The sequence below is a fragment of the Sapajus apella genome, unplaced genomic scaffold, assembly GCF_009761245.1.
Source record: "Sapajus apella isolate SASKATOON/1434 unplaced genomic scaffold, GSC_monkey_1.0 scaffold37, whole genome shotgun sequence".
Classification (NCBI taxonomy): domain Eukaryota; kingdom Metazoa; phylum Chordata; class Mammalia; order Primates; family Cebidae; genus Sapajus; species Sapajus apella.
The window spans coordinates 6,508,561-6,530,443 of NW_022436977.1; the positions used below are offsets into that span (position 1 = coordinate 6,508,561).

Consider the following 21,883-nt stretch of genomic DNA (forward strand, 5'->3'; position numbering starts at 1 on the left):
AGACACAATACAATTTAAGGCAAAAACAGATATAAAGAGGGGCACTACATAAAGATTAAAGGAACACAACATGTAAGTCATAAATGTATTTGTATTAGGCCGGGTGCGGTGGCTCAAGCCTGTAATCCCAGCACTTTGGGAGGCCGAGGCGGGTGGATCACGAGCTCAAGAGATCGAGACCATCCTGGTCAACACAGTGAAACCCCATCTCTACTAAAAATACAAAAAATTAGCTGGGCATGGTGGCGCGTGCCTGTAATCCCAGCGACTCAGGAGGCTGGGGCAGGAGAATTGCCTGAACCCGGGAGGCGGAGGTTGCGGTGAGCCGAGATCGCGCCATTGCACTCCAGCCTGGGTAACAAGAGCGAAACTCCATCCCCAAAAAAAAAAAAAAAAAAAATGTATTTGTATTAGGTGTAAAACTGCCTTGAAACACAAAACAATGAAGCAAAAACTGAACTGCAGAGAGAAATCGACAGAAATCGCAAACGGCAGCTATTTGCAGTTGACATTTATTGGAGAAAAGACATAAATATTTCTTTATGTATTTATTTTATGTATGTATGTATGTATTTATTTATTTATTTTGAGACAGGGTTTTGCTCTGTCACACAGGCTGGAGTGCACTGGCATGATCATGGCTTACTGCAGCCTTGACCTCATGGGCTCCAGTGATCTCCCCACTGGAGTGAAAGTACCAATTCTCTAATCACGGCTTAGTCTTTCCAGTGACTAGCCCTCATCCTGAAGCTACTTAGGGGTGGCCAGCCATCAGTCAACTTGTTAGCACACAAAAAGCCATTTATCACTTTAGAGAGTTCAAGGATTTTAAAAGTTGTATGCCAGAAAACAGGAAGGAAGACCAAATATTGTATATATTTCACAATATCACAAGCCCAAATGTCCATTACGAACAAAATGAATAAACAAATGTGGTAAATTCAAACAATGTAATATTACATAGCAATGAAAAAGAACAAATTACTGATGTATGCAACAATATGGACAAATCTCATAGATTTTGTTATAAACCAAAAAGTATCTAAGACAGGTCTCAATGAATTTAGAAGTTTATTTTGCCAAGGGTAAGGACATTCCCAGAAGACAGGAATACAGAATCATAAAAAGTCTGTGGTCTGTGCCTTTCTCCAAAGAATTTTAGGACTTCAATATTTAATGGGGCAAAGTGATCTGGAAGGAAAAGAAGGAAGTTATGGCAGTTCACATGCTGCAAGAGAAAATAAGTAAGTAGGGAAAGAGTCAATTATGTACTGGTCTCATGCTCAGTAAATTGGCTCTTCACATAAGATAAGATGAACACAGAGTAGCTACCCATATTTAACCTTTTATCTGTGGCTATCTGCTTACAAACAAAAGGAAAGGCAGCTTCTTGCATGACTCAGCTTTCAGCTTATTTTTTCTCCCTTTGGCATAGTGAATTGGGGCTCTGAGTTTTTATTTTCCTTTCACACTATGTTGCATGTTACTGTATTTTTCACAGTAATCAACACTATCTGCCAAAACTGACAAACCTCCAAATTGTAGCGACTTAATATCACAAAAGTTTATTTCTCAGTCTTGTGACACTTCTTGTGGTTCAGCAAGACTTCCACCATGTTGTAGCTATACCATCTGAATCATGAGGCCTCTGAGGTAACAGTAGTAAAGATAAGACAGGAAGATTGCCCAAGAAGTTTTTTTAGTTTTGTTTTTGTTTTGATTTTGAGATAAGGTCTCACTCTGTCACCCAGACTGGAGTGCAATGGCGCAGTCACAGCCCACTGCAGTCTCGACCTCTCTGGCTCAAGCAATTCTCCTGCCTTGGCCTGCAAGTAGCTGGGACTATAGGCATGTGCCTCTACACTAATTTTTTTTTTTTTTGTACAGATAGTGTCTTGTTTTTGCCCGGGCTGGTCTCAAACTCCTGGGGTCAAGTAATCATCCTGCCTCAACTTCCCAAAGTGCTATAATTACAGGTGTGAGCCACTGCCCCTCAGCCCAACAAGTTTTTAAGGGCTAGGGCCTGAAAATGGCTAACATCAGTTCCACCCACATCTCACCAGCCAAACTTCTAAAGACGTTGCAACCTAACTGCCTAGGCACTCAGGAAGAGAGAAGCAAAGATATAGCATTATCTCTTCCATGGGTATCCACTTAAAGTTATTGATTGAGAATCCATAACAACTGAGGAACTTCTCCTTAAGGACATGGCAGCTATATAAAGTACTTACAAAATATGAACAGATGGAGAGATCCTCCCAAACCCTCACACAGAACAAATTCATATTGTTTACATGCCTGTATAGAGTAGAAATGTTCTTGACCTGTGTCCTTTCACCTAATGCACTGTGGTAAGCTGCATTCTCACTATTGCCTTTGTAAAACAGGCTAAAGCCATGGCATACTGAACACTTTCAACTAGTAGGCTATTTTCTAGCATAACCATGTACTTCTGCTGCCAGAAATTGGGCTGTATCTTGCTTGCTATTAGTCATATGGATTTGCTCCACAACCTGTTTTTCCAGTTGTACATGTTATACATTAATGTAATTTAATTAAATATTCCTGAAGCCCCAGAAATATGGGTTCCAAAATTCAAAGAAAAGGCTTTTCTCCTTTGAAAAGCCATGGCCAGGTCTGATGCTCTGAAACTTCAAGTAAGCTTGTTGCAGCCATTTAAACTGTAATCCAGAGTATTAAATTATGGCACTGTAGGGATTTCCTTATATAATAATAGGGTAGACTCGTAAGCAGGTCTGTGGTTGCCTCACTTGCCTCACTCCAGCTTTAAATGATATAAAAGGCAGCTAGCCTACTGCTCGAGCATCCCTGACCTAGCAGATTTTTCATTTCCATGGGCATCTCAGACTGTTGACCTTTGAGTGTACCACCATGAAGAATAAAGGTAGGCTTTGGGGAACCACATTTATTCATATTTTTACTGTGTAAATATTTTGTTCACTGCTTTTTTACAGGCTCAGTCGTGAATAAGGAATCACTTACGTGATCGTTCTCACCAATCTTTGAATCTAGTCTAGACAAGTCCTTCAGTCCAGACTACTTCAATCATACATCAAAAGATTGGCGAACACTTTTATGTTTTAAATTCCTTAAAAATAATGTACTAATACTAAAATGGCAATAGAGTTGTGGCAGAGACAGACCAAAAAAACAGAAGGCAGCTGATTAAAAATCTCAGCTAAAATGTGTTGATTCAGAGTTGCCTATTCGGATAGCAATAATAAGAAAGGACAGACTTCCCTTCTGGGAATCACGTAGAATCATCCCGGGGGCTTGGGTATTCAGGTTCCACATCCCAGTCTGAACCTGTGGCAGTAAGTAACAATTCTATAGCCACAGAGTCTTCAACCCAGAAATCTCTGCTCCCTTGAGATGACAAATCTCCACATCCACTGTTGTGTGACTTTATAGCCATCAAAAAACTTAGAGTAAGTTTGAAGATAATTAATTAAAAATCTTAATATTTATGATTTAGATATTAAATGTTTAATGTTTTGTCTAGAAAATGGCCTCTGTATGCTTATTTAAAATGTTACACTTAAGAAAATAGATCTGGCCGGGCGCAGTGGCTCACGCCTGTAATCCCAGCACTTTGGGAGGCCGAGGCGGGTGGATCACGAGGTCAAGAGATCGAGACCAACCTGGTCAACATGGTGAAACCCCGTCTCTACTAAAACTACAAAAAATTAGCTGGGCATGGTGGCGCGTGCCTGTAATCCCAGCTACTCAGGAGGCTGAGGCAGGAGAATTGCCTGGACCCAGGAGGCGGAGGTTGTGGTGAGCCGAGATCACACCATTGCACTCCAGCCTGGGTAACAAGAGCGAAACTCCGTCTCAAAAAAAAAAAAGAAAACAGATCTGCTGGATGCAGCGGCTCACTCCTATAATCCCAACATTTTGGGAAGCAGATGCAGGAAGATGGCTTGAGCTCAGAAGGTTGAGACCTGCCTGGGCAACATGCCTCAGACACACGGCAACGTGGTGAAACCCCATTTCTACCAAAAATACAAAAATTAGCCGGGTGTGGTGGCATGTGCCTATAGTCCCGGCTACTGGTTGGGGGGTAGGGTGCCGAGGCAGGAGGATGGCTTGAGACCGGGAGGCACAAAGTGCAGTGAGCTCTGATCATGCCACTGCATTCCAGCTGGGCAACAGAGAAAAACCCTGTCTCAGAAAAAAAAAAAAAAAGTAGGCACTGTAGGTATATCTTTTGAAAAGCTTGACTGTAAAAGGAGAGACAGACAGGAATAAGAAAAGAAGTTCAGAATTTCCCTCCCTGTCATTCTGTTCTTCTTTTTTCATTTTTTTGTTTGTTTGGTTTTCTTTTTCTTTTTTTTTTTTTTTGAGACAAGGTCTTGCTATGCTGCTTAGGGTAGTCTGAAACATCTGAGCCCAAGTGGCCCTCCTGCCTCAGAGAATCTGATTCTCTGAGGCAGGAGCTCACCACTGCATCCAGCTCTCTCCTTTGCATAATCCTGAACTTTAAGATTCCTAACTTTAAACTCAACTCAATTCTTTCCTCGCCATGAATCTCTTTCTTAGTTTGTACTTTGTACCTCAGGCCATGTCATGATTCCACATCCATTTGATGACTAAGTCTTATGGATTCACTTCTGCAATTCATCCCTTCCCACCCCACCTCTCTTAACACGCTAGTAGCTTCCTACCTGGTCTCTCTGCCTCCTTTCTTACTTCAATGTACATGGGAAACTGCGGGCTACCTCTCCAGTCTCATCCCTCCCACTTCTCTCCCCTTGCAGCACACTTGCAATTTCTTCACTGCTGCATCCTCTAGCATGTCTCCTTGTTGTCCTATATGCTGATTCTTCTGCTCTCTCCTCCAATACCACTTCTTCTGTTCATCTCATCTCGCAAAACTCAGCTTAGATGTCACCTTCATTAGGAAGTGTCCCAAATTTATTTTAGGGCCAATAGATCTTTTCTATTTTGGTCATTGTCCGGTAGTTTAGTATTTAGATCGTATTATAAATGTTAGTTTGCTTATTTCTCCACTAAACTGTCTATCCATTGGGGCCTCCTACGTATTCATTTCTGTATCCTTACTGCTGGTCCATACCTGGCATGGAGTGGGCATTCCAATGATACACATTGAGAGCAAATGCTGAATAAAGCCTTGTTGGAGAATCCCACATAGACTCTCCTCAATACACAGCCCTTTCTTACCCCAGTACAACTCTGAGCAATCTCCTTTTCCTTCTCTGCTTCAGTACGCCAGCCTACTTTTTGCTCCCTTATTTATCTCTTGGAAATTCTCTCCCTCAAAGTCAACTTTCAGACTAAGTCACAGATCCTTCAGTTTCTACCTTCCTGCTTCTTTGTACTGGTTATCTATTGCTGCATAACAAATTGCTTAGGAATGTAACATAAAAATAAACATTTACTATTATGTACACTTTTTCTGAGTTAGGATGTTAAAAGTAGCTAAACTGTGTGATTCTGGGCCAGACATGGTGACTTACACCTGTAATCCCAGCACTTTGGGAGGCCAAGGCAGGTGTATCACTTGAGTTCACAAGTTTGAGACCACCATGAGCAACATGGAGAAATCCCACCTCTACAAAAAATAGACAAAATTATATGGGTGTGGTGCCATGCACCGGTAGTCCCAGTTACTCAGAAGGTTGGTGGGAGGGTGGCTTGGGCCTGGAAAGTGGAGGCTGCAATGATCAAGATTGTACCACTGCACTCAAGCATGGGCAACAGAGCAAGACCCTGTCTCAAAAAAGAAAAAGAAGACTGGGTGCAGTGGCTCACGCCTGTAATCCCAGCACTTTGGGAGGCCAAGGCAGGCGGATCACTAGGTCAGGAGATCAAGACCGTCCTGGCCAACATGGTGAAATCCTGTCTCTACTAAAAATACAAAAATTAGGTGGGTGTGGTGGCGCACGCCTGAAGTTCCACCTACTCAGGAGGCTAAGGTAGGAGAATCGCTTGAACCTGGAAGACAGAGGTTGCAGTTAGCCAAGATTGCGCCACTACACTCCAGCCTGGGTGACAGAAACTCTGTCCCCCCAATAAAAATAGAAAAAGAAAAAGAAAAAAAAAGCGGGTGGTTCTGGCTCAGGGTGTCTTATAGGTGACATTCAAGATATTAGCTGTGGCTGCAGTCATTTAAGGCTTCTTGGGGCTGGAGGATCCCATTTCAAGATAGCTGACTCCAAGGGATGGTGAATTGAAACAGGTTGTTTTTAAGAGGCCTCAGTTCCTTGCTGTGTGGACTTCTCCTTAGGGCTTTATTTAACTATTTTCACAACATGGCAGCTGGATTCTTCAAGACCAAATGACCCAAGAGAGGGAAAGATAGAGGCCACAATCTCTTTTATGGCCTAACCTTGAACTTCAACTCTTTCATTTCCTCAACATCCTATTGGTTGCACAGGTCAGCCCTATTCAACATGGGGTAGTGCTACCTAAAGATGTCAATACTGGAAGACAGAATGATTGGTGGCCATCTTAAAGGCCATCACACCCTCCTTGAAGATTAGCATACAAGTACTTATTCTTTGATAGGTTTAATGGATACCAGAAGGAAATGAGGATTAACAATGGCTGGGTACTCATTACATGTTAGACACTTTATATACATTTTTTAAGTTTTAAAAATAAAAGCGTATCACCATCAGTTAACCTCAGAAGTAGAATTTAAATTCATGATTATATGGCTCCAAAGCCTATGCTTTCAATTTAAACCTTTTGTATTATGGATATAATATTCATAGAGAAATTTTAGAAAACATAAATAGGCCAGGCATGGTGGCTCAAGCCTGTAATCCCAGCACTTTGGAAGGCCACAGCGAGTAAATCACCTGAGGTCAGTAGTTCAATACTAGCCTGGCCAACATGGTGAAATCTCATCTCTACTAAAAATACAACACTTAGCTAGGTGTGGTGGCAGGTGCCTGTAATCTCAGCTACTAGGGAGGCTGAGGCAGGAGGATTATTTGAACCCCGGAGGCAGAGGTTGCAGTGAGCCGAGATTGCGTCACTGCACTCCAGCCTGGGCGACAGAGTAAGACCTTGTCTCAAAAAAAAAAAAAGAAAAACATAAATATACAGGTTGAGAAATTATTATAAAGTGAACATCCCTATAACCACCATCTGAATCAATAAAGTAAAAAAATTTTCAAGCTCGTGCCTGTAATCCCAGCACTTTGGGAGGTCAAGGTGGGTGGCTAACCTGAGGTCAGGAGTTGGGAGAGCAGCCTGGCCAAGATGGAGAAACCCAGTCTCTACTAAAAATACAAAAATTTGGGAGCCTTGGTGGTTCAGACCAGTTGTCCTGGCACTTAAGAAGGAGAGGCTATGCATTCGAGGCCAGGCTGGGCAGTGGAAGAACCTCTCATTCATCAAAAAGAAAAAATTAGCCAGGCGTGGTAGCACGTGCCTGTAGTCCCAGCTACTTGGGAGGCTGACGGAGAAGAATCGCCTGAACCTGGGAGACAGAGGTTGCACTGAGCTGAGATCAAACCACTGCACTCCAGCCTGGGCAACAAAGCAAGATTTCATCTCTAAATAAATAAATAAAAATGTTTTCAGCTTTCCAGAAGCCTTGCACGTGACTCTTCCCAGTCCTTACCCCATACCTCCCAACTACATTAAGTACTATCCTGACTTTTATGGCAATCACATCCTTGCTTTCCATTACAGATTTACTACTTCAGTATATATCCTTAAATATTACCATTTGTTTTTTCTTGTATTTCAGTCATATAAATGATACGACACATTAGGTATTATTTTACGTAATATAAAAGAATTTACATCATTGTATTTACATAACGTAGTTTCTTTCAACATCATTATAATTGCTTCATATTAATTATTGTACAGTATTGCATTGTATGCTATAACACAATTATTTATCCATTCTGCTGTTAATTGATATTTGGGTGGTTTCTAGGTTGTGACTATTACAAATAATGCTGCTATGCATATCTGCTGTCTTTTTTTTTTTTTTTTGCCTACATGCAGATGTTTTTCTATAGAGTATATACTTAAAAGTGAATTTGAGGCCAGGCGTGGTGGCTCACACCTGTAATCCCAGCACTTTGGGAGGCCAAGGCTGGCAGATCACCTGAGGTCAGGAGTTCAAGACTAGCCTGGGCAACATGGTGAAACCCCACCTCTACTAATAATACAAAAATTAGCCGAGCGTGGTGGCACGCGCCTGTAATCCCAGCTACTGGGGAGGCTGAAGTAGGAGAATCGTTTGAACCTGGGAGGCAGAGGTATCGGTGAGCTGACATCATGCCATGCCACTGCACTCCAGCCTGAGGTGGACAAGAGTGAAACTCCATTTCCATCTCAAAGAATAAAAAAAGAAAGAAAGAAAAATTTCCCACTGGGTACGGTGGCTCATGCCTGTAATCCCAACACTTCGGGAGGCCAAAGCAGGGCGGATCACCTGAGGTCAGGAGTTCAAGATCAGCCTGGCCAACATAGGGTTCAAACAATTTCTCTTGCCTCAGCCTCCTAGGTAGCTAGAACTATAGGTGTGCACCACCACACCTGGCTAATTTCTGTATTTTTAGTAGAGAAGTGGTTTTGCCATGTTCTCGAACGCCTGACCTCAAATGATCTGCCCGCCTCAGCCTCCCACAGTGCTGTGATTACAGATGTGAGCCACCGTGTCTGGCCAAGAGGCAGATATTAATGGACTAAATTAACTGGCTTCTTTACTCTTACCTCTGGCTTCCAGCTGGGTTTCACCAATAGGAGCATTGGTAGGAAATAAAAGTGTGGAAAAAGAAGGCCGGGCGCGGTGGCTCAAGCCTGTAATCCCAGCACTTTGGGAGGCCGAGGTGGGTGAATCACAAGGTCAAGAGATCAAGACCATCCTGGTCAACATGGTGAAACCCCGTCTCTACTAAAACTACAAAAAATTAGCTGGGCATGGTGGCGCGTGCCTGTAGTCCCAGCTACTCAGGAGGCTGAGGCAGGAGAATTGCCTGAACCCAGGAGGCGGAGGTTGCGGTGAGCCGAGATCGCGCCATTGCACTCCAGCCTGGGTAAGAAGAGCGAAACTCCGTCTCAAAAAAAAAAAAAAAAAAAAAAAAAAAAAGTGTGGAAAAAGACTGAGGTTCCTGCATTTCTTGCTATCATCACCTCCCTGCCCCACGCCATGGTTTCCTTGCTGTGAAGTTACCATGGCTGTATTCCTCTGTTGAAGCCACGGGCCAGTTGTGCAGCCCTCTTTTTCTGTGTTCTAGAAGCCATTCCTTTCTTACCTATTGAGGCTGAGAGGCAGTAAGAACTTCCATTGATTTTAACCCAAATGCACCATTTTTTTTGTGATTTCACTAAACCCTGCTCATGCCTTTGTAAATAATCCCTTTATTACACTTTTTAAAACTTACTCGATTTGAGTTTGCAATCTCTTTCCTGCCAAGACCCTAAGATGCTTCTTCAATACTTTCCTTTTTTTTTTTTTTTTTTTTTTTGCCTTTCCGTGGTTTATTCTTGATAGTTTTTTTGGACCCATCTTCCAGCTCTCTAATTTTATCTTGAGTTCTGTGTAACTTATGCAAAGATCAATTCACCAATTTCTTAGTTTTTTTTAATATCATTTTTTTACGTCTAGAATTTATAATGATTCTTCCTCAAATCTATAATAGCACTTCATATATATTTTTTATTTTTTGGTTTTAGTTGTTTGCTTATAATCTCTGTTTGATATTTTTTAAAAAACAAATTTGATTTATTTATTTTTATTTGAGACAAGGTCTTACTCTGTCAGCTAAGATGGAAAGCAGTGGCACAGTCTTGGCTCACTGCAACCTCTATCTCCCCTGCTCAAGTGATAGTCCCACCCCAGCCTCCAAATTAGCTCCTGAGTAGGCAGTTTTTTAAATTTTAGCAGAGATGGGGTCTCACCACATTGCCCAGGTTGGTCTCAAACTCTTGTACTCAAGCAATCTCTCCGCCTTGGCCTCCAAAGTGTGGGATTAGAGGCGTGAGCCACCGCACTGGGTCTGTATCTGATAAGTCTACTGTTCAGAGAACCTAGGGCCTATGTCTGTAGTCTGTTGCTTGTGCTAGTTGCCATTCATGGGATCTTGTCCCCTTGTGAGTTTGAATGCTAGACACTGTAAATTTTGTGTGTGTGTGTGTGTGTGAGACAGAGTCTTGCTCTGTCACCCAGGCTGGAGTGCAGTGGCATGATCTTGGCTCACTGCAACATCCACTACCTGGTTCAAGTGATTCTTTTGCCTCAGCCTTCCAAGTAGCTGGGATTGCAGGTGTGAGCCAATGTGCCTGGCCTAGCCACTGTAATTTTTTAAATATTTGTAAAAGCAGCCAGGTGCAGTGGCTCACGCCTGCAATCCAGCACTTTGGGAAGCTGAGGTGGGCGGATCACGAGGTCACCAGCCTGACCAATATGGTCAAACCTTGTCTCTATTAAAAATACAAAAATTAGCCTGGCATGATGGTGCATGCCTGTAATCCCGGCTACTCAAGAGACTAAGGCAGGAGAATGGCTTGAACCCAGGAGGTGCAGGTTACAATGAGCGGAGATTGCTCCACCGCACTCCAGGCTGGCAACAGAGCGAGACTCCATCTCAAAAAAAAAAATTGTAAAAGCAACTTGTGAACATAGGTAACAGGTAACGTGTTGCATCTCCCTTCAAGGATAATTTACATTTGCTTCTGCTAGGGAGCCGTATTAGTATGCATTAATATGACATTAATGACACCGTCAGATCTTGGAACATGACTTTATGTCACAAATCAACATGGCTGCAGTCTAAGCAAGGCTTTCCTTACTCTAAGTTCATCTTTTCTTCTAGAGAGCAGTACTTTAGTGTCTCCAAAGTAAGTTTGTGGCCAGCCACGGTGGCTCACGCCCATCATCTCAGCACTTTGTGAGGCCAAGGAGGGCAGAGCACTCGAAGTCAGGAGCTGGAGACCAGCGAGGTCAGGAGCATGAGACCAGCCTGACCAATATGGTGAAACCTTGTTTCTATTCAAAATACAAAAATTAGCCGGGCCTGGTGGTGCACACCAGCTGCTCAGGAGGCTGAGGAAGGAGAATCACTTAAACCCCGGAGGCAGACGTTGCAGTGAACCAAGATTGGGCCACTGCATGCCAGCCTGGGCAACAGAGCAAGCCTCCATCTCAAAAACACAAAACAAACAAAAATATCGAAAACAACAACAAAAACTAAATTTAGGATAGCAAATCAGGCCCCTTCCTTTGGCAGACCCTGGGTTCCACCTTTTGTCCCTTAAATCACCCAAAAGTGGTGCTCAAATCTCATCTGCCTTTCAGCATTAGCAAAAACCTTCTTTTACTACAAATGGTGGGCTCCTCTCTCTAGATTTCAGCCTTCTCTCAAATTTTGGCCCAGTGATTTCTCATTATCTTGTTATATCTTTGATGGTTTTGATGTTTTAAAAAGTTTTAAAATGTTTTGTCAAACGTCTTCACTATCTTGAGAGACATCTATATGATTTATCTCCCTTGTCACTAAGCTATGCACTCTTCATTAAGACAAGTACACAATAATATAACTATTGCCAACAGGAAATAGTTGAGTCAAATGAAGATGTTTCAAGACAAGAAAGATTTAAAAGCTTATTTGAGCTAGGTGTGATGGCTCACACCTGTAATCCAAGCATTTTGGGAGGTTGAGGCAGGAGGACAACTTAAACCCAGGAATTTGAGACCAGCCTGGGCAACATAGTGAGACTCTGTCTTTACAGAACAAAAAAATTAGCTGGGTGTGCTGGCACGGTACTTGAGAGGCTGAGGGGGAAGGATCACTTGAGCCCAGGATTCAAGACCAGCCTGGGCAACAACATGGTGAAACTCTGTCTCTACAAAAAATACAAAAATTAGCCAGGCATGGTGGTAGGTACCTATAGTCTAGTTACTCAGGAGACTGAGGTGGGAGGATCACTTGAGCCCAGGAGGTTGAGGCTGCGGTGAGCCATGATTACGCCACTGCACTCCAATCTGGGTGACACAGTGAGACACTGTCTCAAAAAAATAAAGATAAAAACAAGCCTTTCGGCAGGGACCACCATCTTCCAGTAATTCACCAAAATGACAAAACACAAAAGGAAAGAGGAAATGCACTCGATGTATGTTCTTTAGGCCTTTTAGAAAACACGGAATTGTTCCTTTGGCCACCTATGCGCAAATCTACAAGAAAGGGGATATCAGCCAGGCGCAGTGGCTCACACCTGTAATCCCAGCACTTTGGGAGGCCAGGGTGGGCGGATCACGAGGTCAAGAGATTGAGACCATCCTGGCCAACATGGTGAAATCCTGTCTCTACTAAAAAATACAAAAATTAGCTGGTGTGGTGGCATGCGCCTGTAGTTCCAGCTACTTGGAAAGCTGAAGCAGAGCTGCTTGAACCCAGGAGGTGGAGACTGCAGTGAGCCGAGATTGCACCACTGTACTCCAGCCTGCCACCTGGCGACAGAGCAAGACTCTGTCTCAAAAAAAAAAAAAAAAAAAGAAAGAAAGGTGATATTGTAGATATCAAGGGAATGGGTACTGTTCAAAAAGGCATGCCCCACATGTGTTATCGTGGCAAAACTTGAAGAGTTTACAATGTTATCCATTGTAACACTGCCAACGGCAATGACTTTGCTGGTGGCACTGTTGTAAACAAACAAGTTAAGGGCAAGATTCTGGCCAAGAGAATAAATGTGCGTATTGAGCACATTAAGCACTCTTAGAGCGGAGATAGCTTCCTGAAACACATGAAGGAAAATGGCCAGAAAAAGAAAGAACACAAAGAGAAAGGCACCTGGATTCAGCTCAAGCAGCAGCCTGCTCCACCCAGGGAAGCACACTTAGTGAGAACCAACAGGAAGGAGCCTGAGGTGCTGGAACCTCTTCCCTATGAATTAACAGCGTAATAGGTGTTAAAAAAAAAAAAAAAAAAAGACCTCTGGAATGTAAAAAAAGAAAATAAAAACAAAAAGGAGAGAGAGAGAATAGCTGTACACCCCTAGGTATATCTCTTAAAATCTTGAGAACTAGGCCAGATGAGTTTTTTCTTCCTTTTTTTTTTCCTTTTTTTTTTTTTTTTATACCACAGGGCCTCCCTCTGTTGCCCAGGCTGGAGTGCAGTGGCCAGATCTCACTGCAACCCCTGCCTCCCTGGTTCAAGTGATTCTCCTACCTCTGTCTCCTGAGTAGCTGGGATTACAGGTGCCCATCACCACACCCGGCTAATTTTTGTATTTTTAGTAGAGAGGTTGTTCTCGAACTCCTGACCTCAAATGATGCGCCAGAAGATTTCTAAGGAGTCTCTGTATTCTAAACTTCCATCACTGTAAATCCAATATTGTAGCAGAGACAGAGCTGAATTTGGAATCAGGAAGCTGGGATCTGAGCAAAGCTCTGCTGTGTGAACACAGGCAAGACATTTAATCGCTCTAAGTCTCACGGAGATTTACCTCTCGGAGTTGGGAAGGATTAAGGGGGTTACTGTATGTCAAAGTGCCTTATGAACTGTAAAGAACTACCCTAGTGTCAGGTATTCTTTTAAAATGTCCAGTCTTCCTCTTTTTGAGCAAGTCAGTCAGAAAAAGTAACCTAAAGTGAGTAAGATCTCAGGAATTTAAGTTGAAAAACCAGGAAATACAGTATAGTTAATTGTACATCATACTCACCTTGTGGAATTTATAGAATCGTTTTATTCTATCAGTACGTATATTTGGATAATAAATAATACAAGGTAAAATTACAAATAGGTACTCACTTGTACAGGCCGATCCTCCATAAGAAGATGCTCGCTGTTCTTGGAATCCCAAATTTTGGGGGACAAAATAGTGAACACAGTATATACGACAACGGCAACAAGTACTTATAAGATAGTTTTCCCACTCAGTGAACAATTTCGTGTTGGGCCATTAGGTCCACTGGGAGGATAGCAAACCCGACGGCAACACCAAAGAAGTTTTCCCGTTTTTCAAGCGAGCAGGGGCAGCACTAGAATAAACTCAGCTGCCATGGGCAGGCCAACGATGTTTTCCTTCGAGATAGCTAATGAGGCATGTGTCAAAGGCCAGCCCTTTCTATTCTTTGGACTAACAGTCCCAGAATTGCTTTGAGGTCTTTTGAATGGAACTTGGGGAATCTAGTTCATTGGTGCACACTGGCGACAATTTTTCGATTATTCAGCAGAACTGATAAAGTATTTCCCTGAGAGGTTCAGCGCGCGCACGCGCCCCCCCACCCCCCGGTTTGTGTTGAGTAACGCGCGCACGATGTCATTCAGTGCCTGCACTTCGTTGTTGCTCAAGACTCAAGACGTTGCAAGAAAATGGCTAACGAAGCGACGGGGAACGGCGGCGCGGCGGACGTTGCTGCGGTTGGACGTGCCTGACCTCCCAGACCACACAAGGGATCGCACCGCCCCAGTGGCCGCGACCCGCCCACCAGAGCGCGCCGCGGCGGGTCCCTGCGCCAGTGCGCACGCGCGGCCGTCATCCGGGTGCTGGCTGCGGCTGCAGGTTGCGCTAGGGTGGCGGACCGGGGGAGGGGCCAGCGGCTCATTGTGCGCAGCGCAGCGCTGCGCCGGCGGCCGCTGAGGCCTGGGTGGAAGTTGGCGCTGCTGCCGCCGCCCTGCAGCCCACTCGCTGCCTCGGCAGCGCGCTGCTCTTCTAAGATGGCTGCCGCTACCGCTGCGGTGGCAGCCTCGGCCGCCTCGGGTCAGGCGGAGGGTAAAAAGATCACCGATCTGCGGGTCATCGATCTGAAGTCCGAGCTGAAGCGGCGGAACTTAGACATCACCGGAGTCAAGACCGTGCTCATCTCCCGACTCAAGCAGGTGAGGCCCGGCGAGGACCGGGAAGAGGAGCTTAGGCCGCGCCTCGGCGCCCGGCTTCCGTCTCAGCCCCCGGCCGCCCGCAGCCGCCGGGACTCGTGGGGAGGCAGGTAGGGAGGCCCGGGGCGGCTCCCGCGCGCGCGTGGAGGACGGGGACCCATCCGCGGCGCCCCCGCCCCCGCGCTCCAGGCTGGGCCGGGCCTACGAGGGACCCTAGAGCCGCCCGGGACCGGCCACCGCAGCCCAGCGCGCCTCCGCCTCCCCGGGACGTCCCCGCCAGGCTGCGAGGGTTGCGGCCGGCCGGCGCGGCCTCCCAAGGGCGATCGTGGAGACCTGGGAGGCGCTCGGTCCCCAGCCTTTAGCCATGGTGAGCGCGTGCATTTCTTGGCCTCGGAGGGAATGGTTACTTTGGTGACTTCTGCGAAGTTACCGTTTAATTGTGCCCAACCGTTTCCTCCCCATCTTGAGGAGAATTGGTAGTGGGAGTCGCTGGGTGGGTGACAGAGAGAGGTTTTGTTTTCCATTAGGCGTTTAGTTTTTGCATCAGCGCAATAATCTACTTTTTCATTCCTGATTAGGTTTCTGGTTTGAGTGAGCGTTGGAATTGTAGTAGAGGAGCAGTAAGTTTGCATTACAGAAACTAGGAAAACTCTTTTTAGTTATTTACTTTAGTAGCTGGCAGCTTTTCTGCAATAGAACATATTTAGATTTTTGGCCAGTACAATGTGATATTTAATTATCTTGACACGGTAGAATTTAAAACTTAATGCGATTTTGATGCCTAATGATTTTTTTCCCCCTGAAACTTTCTCTTACTATCTCATGTAGTTTAATTGCTCATTTTTGAAGTCGTTGATGAAATGACTGGCAATTCTAATGTCTTGAGGCATGAGGTTTGCTAATTTTTTTTTCATTTCGTTTTTATAAAATAAGTTTAGATAGACTGTGTAGCATATTAACTTCTCTTTCTAATGTAGGCTATTGAAGAGGAAGGAGGCGATCCAGATAATATTGAATTAACTGTTTCAACTGATACTCCAAACAAGAAACCAACTAAAGGCAAAGGTTGTTACGAGTTATGAACATATTTTAAAATATATTTTGGTTATATAACTTGCCTCTGCTCTTGTGCCACTTGCCCTGTTTATATAGTGCTACTCTGCTATTTCCCTCTGGCACTCTGCCTTCTTGGGTCAAGGAAGAAAAGTTACTGTTGCCAGGCTTTGGGTGACTTGTATCCCTTAAGATTCGGCTGAAGCTGATTAGAAAGTGAAAATAGTTCCTTATTTCTTCCGAAAAAATTACAAAGTCAAGTTGTGTAATGATCTTTCATAGTGTGAAGATCTGAAGAACACATGTCTACCTTGCCCCACAATTGGCAGAGTATTGATGGAATTCCTACCAATCTTTCACCTTGCCTTCTTGCTATTTTCTTTAGTATATTGAAATTCTATGATCTTTATGTTTAGTACTTTGTTTGACTTGGTGGACTTAATTTGCATTGATGCCATTATACATCCTAATTTTTAGTGAAATTCTAAAAGACTGACCAATCATACTAACAAGGTAGAAGGAAAAATCCATGATTAATTAGCTTTAAAAAAGCTTTAAATTACAGGAATGTAAAGATTCTTATTTCGTAACTTTTAAACTAGAGCAGAATATATTTCCAGGATTTAATGATTTAGTGACTAGCTAGGTATTTTTGTTTGTTTGTTTGTTTTTGTTTTGAGACGGAGTTTCGCTCTTGTTGCCCAGGCTGGAGCGCAATGGTGCGATCTCGGCTCACCGAAACCTGCGCCTCCCTGATTCAAGCGATTCTTCTGTCTCAGCCTCCTGAGTAGCTGGAATTACAGGCATGCTGTACCATACCCGGCTAATTTTATATTTTTGGTAGCGATGGGATTTCTCCTTGTAGGTCAAGCTGGTCTTGAACTCCCAACCTCAGGTGATTCTTCCACCTTGGCTTCCCAAAGTGCTGGCATTACAAGCATGAGCCACCGTGCCCAGCTAAAAGTGGTTTTAAATAAACATTTTGCAGTATGAAAGGAACTTAGGTTTTTAAATTATTATTATTATTATTATTACTTTTTGAGACGGAGTTTCGCTCTTGTTGACCAGGCTGGAGTGCAATGGCACGATCTCACCTCACTGCAACCTTCACTCCAGGTTCAGTTCAGGTAATTCTCCTGCCTCAGCCTTCCAAGTAGCTGGGATTGCAGGCACCTGCTACCATGCCTGGCTAATTTTTGTATTTGTAGGAGAGGCGGGGTTTTGCCATGTTGGCCAGGCTAGTCTTGAACTCCTGACCTCAGATGATCCACTCGCCTCGGCCTCCCGAAGTGCTGGGATTACAGCTGTGAGCGACTGTGCCCAGCTGGAATGTAAGTATGTTTTAAAGCTTCTGGCTAGTGAAACCTTTACTTGTATAACTGCAAATTTCTCCCTCCTGTAAGGACAGTGGCAGAGGGTGGACATGATATATCTGGATTCTGGTGCTTACCTACAATTTTTATGCAGAATTGGTCATGGACTGTTGCTGCATGTTTTGTAATCTAATTTTCTTTAGTGCTTTAAGTGATCCAAATGTTACTTCCAACCACTGGATGATTGCAAATAAAATAAAATGAATGGATTAATCTTGAAAAGAAGGGAATATTAAATGTTGATCTTAAGCACACCTGGGCATCAGAGATATAGAAGACAGCTTGCTATTTTGAGTCTTCCTAGGTTAGAAGAGCCCCCTGTTTGTGCCAAAGGAAATTGAAAAGGGCTAAGAAGCATTCCCTGGGAGAGGTGGAGATGTAGTTTAGAGGAGTAAAAAAGTTATCTTGAAGGTGACTTTTAATGTAACTCTGACTCATTGTATCCCTTTGAGAGATACATTTTTCTGTCTTAGAGAAGCTTGTCCTGAGAAGACTGCTGACAAACTTAGAGGCTTTTTCAAAATGGAAAAGCATAAAATTCAGAAATAAGTTTATCAGGAATTAACCATGTGTCTTGTAGTTATTTTGATTCATATCATTTACCTAGCACACTGTGCTAGTTTGACAGGTACTATGTATTAATCATAGTCCCAGGTTGTTTGAGTTGACCATTATTTTAGCATTTAAAATAAACATATGATTTATTCCGTTCTTGCCAACTTTTGGTTTCTCTGTTTATCTGTTTTTCAGTTTTGATTAGGTATGTCATTTATCTTACCATTAGAAATAATTTCAGCAATATAAAATTTCAAGGAGTTTTTCAGTACATTTTATGACATATATAGGCATATACATTATTTGTTGTTTTGTTTTAATGGATAGAATATTGCTCTGTTGCCCAGGGTAGAGTACAGTGGTGCCATCATAGCTCTTTGCAGCCTTAAACTCCTGGACTCAAGTAATCCTCCCACCTTAGCCTCCTCAGAAGCTGGGACTACAGGCACGTTCTACCACAACTGCCCAGTACATTTTTTTTTTTTAATTCTTTTTTTTTTAAATTCTAATTCCTGGACCACTCCAATGCCGAATACATTTTTAAATAAGTCAACATTATTTATTTTTATCAATATGTTTGTTATTTTTTTCTTTTGTGTGGGTTATACGTGAACATTATTCCATAACTCTGATGTTAAGAGGTTTTAAGATCTTCAGGTAGAAGCTGTCACAGATAATCATTTGTAGCAGGCCTCATTCTAAGAGATGCATGACAAAAAGCCCTAGTCTGCCTGAATTCCAGCTATCATTGTTATGAAAATCCTGTGACTTATTCTAAGAGATACATGACAAAAAGCTGTAATCTTCTCTGGCTATCATTGTTATGAAAATCCTGTGAATTATGAAGAATATAATGTAAATCTCCAACTCTAAACATAGTTTGAATTAATTTACAATAAAGATGCTTATTGATTCAATTATTTTATTTTTATTATTTTTAGTATGAGAGATTTTGAACCCAGTTTACTTTTTAAAGGATGCACTTACTTGTCTCAAATTCCAAGTGCTGCTGATCATCTTTAGATCTGGTTTCGCTTTAAATGCGTCATATCAACTCAGTTCTAGTTTTTGAGATGTTTTCTCTGCCAGTTTACACAGTGATAAAATTATTTTAGGCCAGTTGCCGTGGCTAATGCCCGTAATCCCAGCACTTGGGGAGGCCAAGGTGGGAGGATCACTTTAGGCCAGGAGTTCAAGACCAGTCTGAGCAACTTAGTGAGACCCTATCTCTATTTTTAAAAAATTAAGATGTTTATATAATAGCTTTTAGAGACCAAATTTGTATAGGGCAACTTATTAAAATGTCAGTAATGAACACATTTGAAAACCAAGGATGTATTAAATGCTGTTTTAATGTGATGTCAGTTTCTCTTTCTCTTTTTCTTTTTTGTTTTTTGAGACAGAGTTTCACTCTTGTTGCCCAGGCTGAAGTGCAGTGGCGCGATCTTGGCTCACCATAACCTCTGCCTCCTGGGTTCAAGCAATTCTCCTGCCTCAGCCTCCCGAGTAGCTGGGGTTAGAGACATGTGCCACCATGCTTGGCTAATTTTGTATTTTTACTAAAGATGGGGTTTCTTCATGTTGGTCAGGCTGGTCTTAAACTCCTGACCTCAGGTGATTCTCCTGCTTCTGCTTCCCAAAATGCTGGGATTACCAGCGTGAGCCACCACGCCCGGTCCATGTCAGTTTTTCAGTCAAGTTGCTGAATTACTATGTTCAGTTCTTTTTGCCAGATCTTGTTTTACTTACTGGTATCTACCTTTAAAATAATTTCATCTTGGTGATTCCACTTTTCCTTCAGTGAACCTGTTTTCTCTTTTGTAAAACTGGAAATTTTACTAGTTTATCTATAAGGCTCTTTTATTTCTAAAATTTAATAATTATATAGTCAAAATGAAAAGAAAATGCTTTCTGTTTAAAATGATATTTAAGGAAGGAACAGGTAAGCTTATAAGAAATCAATATAGTTTTTCTTCAGCACAAATTATTAGAAAAAGAAGGGGATTACTTTGAGGCAGTTAGGTAGATATCAGCAAGATATAAAATAGCTTGTCAGGAAAAGAAATCATTCTTATGACACTATTAAGATAGTGAATAAAAGTTAAAAGACAAGAGAGAAGCTTCACGGATATGGAAAAATACTTAGGTGAAACATTGAGCTAATTCTCTTTTTTTTTTTAATCTATTTCCTTTTTTTGAACTCTATTGTGTATCAGAAACCAGTAGAGCTTATTCTCTTATAAATATAGGGTAATTTTCTTTTTAAAATGTATGTTAAAATTATTGTATTTACAGAGGTTTGAGGGAAAGGAACCTAAATTTTTAAGTTTTTCCTGGAATATTTTTTAAATGCAGCTATTACAAGCAGAAACAATGTTGATAATGTTATAGTGGGTTCTGACATTTACATCAACATATTTATAAAATCTGTTTACATGAAGTTAATATGGGGAAGTTTGTATCTTAGAATGGTTTTCCTGAGTCTTTTCACACTTTCTTTGTTACGAACTTTTAAGTAAGTAACCTAGAAGAAAGCTTTCCCCATTGAGGTTTATGGTTATATTTGGGTGTGTGTTAAAAAAGTAGTAAAACAGGTAGAGCTAACTTCTCATTATGTTGTTTTAGAGATTATAGATTTAAAGACTTTTGGTTTACCTGACACCGGCATAGCCTTTTCTTTTAGATTTGCAACCTTTATAGTCACCAATTAACTTCAGTAAAAGTTATATGGTTAATCAGTACAGTATTTGGAACTGTATGTAATAGAGTACTTACAAACGTTAAAACTGATTTGCAATACCTGGCAACTTTAAAAACACTAAAAATACTGTGTAAAATCTGATTTTTCTCCTATACAAACAAGTATATGTTGAGGTTACAGGTTTGGCCAAACATTTAACGTCTAATTTTTTGTGGAAAATACCCCAGACTACATATTTATAATTAAGTACATGTTTACTCCGTAAAGCTTTCTGAAACTTTTATCAATTAAACATAGTAATCAGCCATATAAAGCATATTTCACATAACACAGTATCATAATGTATTTAATTAGCCTTTTTCCCCCCCAAGTGCAGTATATTCAGATGTTAAGGAATACTTTAATCAAAACTGTGGCATTGAGGAAGACTTTGGACATAGAATTGTTATAGGTGTTTCTTAGGCACCCAAAAGGCTGAAAGCTCTGTGAAGGCCAGGACATAGTTTTTCATTGCCTCTGTCTCTGTAATGCCTAGTATAGAGGATGACACATAATAAGTGTTCAAAAAATATTTGTTGAATGAATACGAAGGGCCTTTCTGGGGACTTTCTTAACTGCTTTTATAAATACCTCTTTTGGGCCAAGCACAGTGGCTCATGCCCGTAATCCCAGCACTTTGGGAGGCATAGGCAGGTGGATTGCTTGAGGTCAGGAGTTTGAGACCAGCCTGGCCAACATGGTGAAACCCTGTCTTTATTAAAAATACAAAAATCAGCTTGGGTGGTTGTGGGCGCCTGTAATCCCAGCTACTAGGAAGGCTGAGGCAAGAGAATCGTTTGAACCCGGGAGGCAGAGGTTGCAGTGAACCAAGATCTTGCCGTTGCACTGCAGCCTCAGCAACAGAGCGAGACTCCGTCTCAAAAACAAACAAAAAAAAAACCCTACATTTGCCTTATGAAGTTGTATGTGGGGGATTATGTTTAGCACCACAGCACTTTGCTACTTTTTTTTGCTGTTTTATCATATCAAATATGGTGTGTGGCCAGGATTCTGGAAGGGATGTAAGTAAAATTTTCTAGTACTTGTAGACAATGTGCTTCTCCCAAATCAGTCATCTACATATTCTGAATTAGAGGCAGAGGAATAAAGATTTTTCATGGACCCATGTAAAACAAAGTGGTATTTGTACAGGAATTAGACAAAAAATCATTTTTATCAGTTGGTAGCATCAGAAAAGACTTTAATGTAGAAATTGAACAATGGCTTAGGATTTAAGGATAGAATTTATTGAGTTATTTAATCAACTGTTCTCTCACGTATTACAATAAAAGAGCCTCAGTGTTGAGCAGTTCCAGGAGTTCACTTGATAT

The 21,883-nt window shown here is 42.1% G+C and overlaps 1 protein-coding gene and 1 pseudogene across 11 annotated transcripts in view; both read left to right on the forward strand.

Moving 5' to 3' along the window:
- The first annotated feature begins 2,892 nt into the window (after window positions 1-2,892).
- Window positions 2,893-12,956, forward strand: LOC116564590 (annotated as a pseudogene).
- Window positions 12,957-14,564: 1,608 nt separating this feature from the next.
- The window catches only part of SLTM (SAFB like transcription modulator), a 56,404-nt gene continuing 49,085 nt past the window's right edge, over window positions 14,565-21,883 (forward strand). For 4 of the 11 annotated variants that reach the window (XM_032297306.1, XM_032297310.1, XM_032297308.1 and 1 more), the window contains exons 1-2: window positions 14,568-14,834; window positions 15,809-15,896. In XM_032297306.1, coding sequence (XP_032153197.1) covers window positions 14,673-14,834; window positions 15,809-15,896 — 250 coding nt within the window. In that variant the 5' untranslated portion in view covers window positions 14,568-14,672. Of the gene's footprint in view, window positions 14,835-15,808; window positions 15,897-21,883 lie in introns of all 11 variants that reach the window. The other 7 variants (XM_032297311.1, XM_032297313.1, XM_032297312.1 and 4 more) reach the window with 3 other exon arrangements.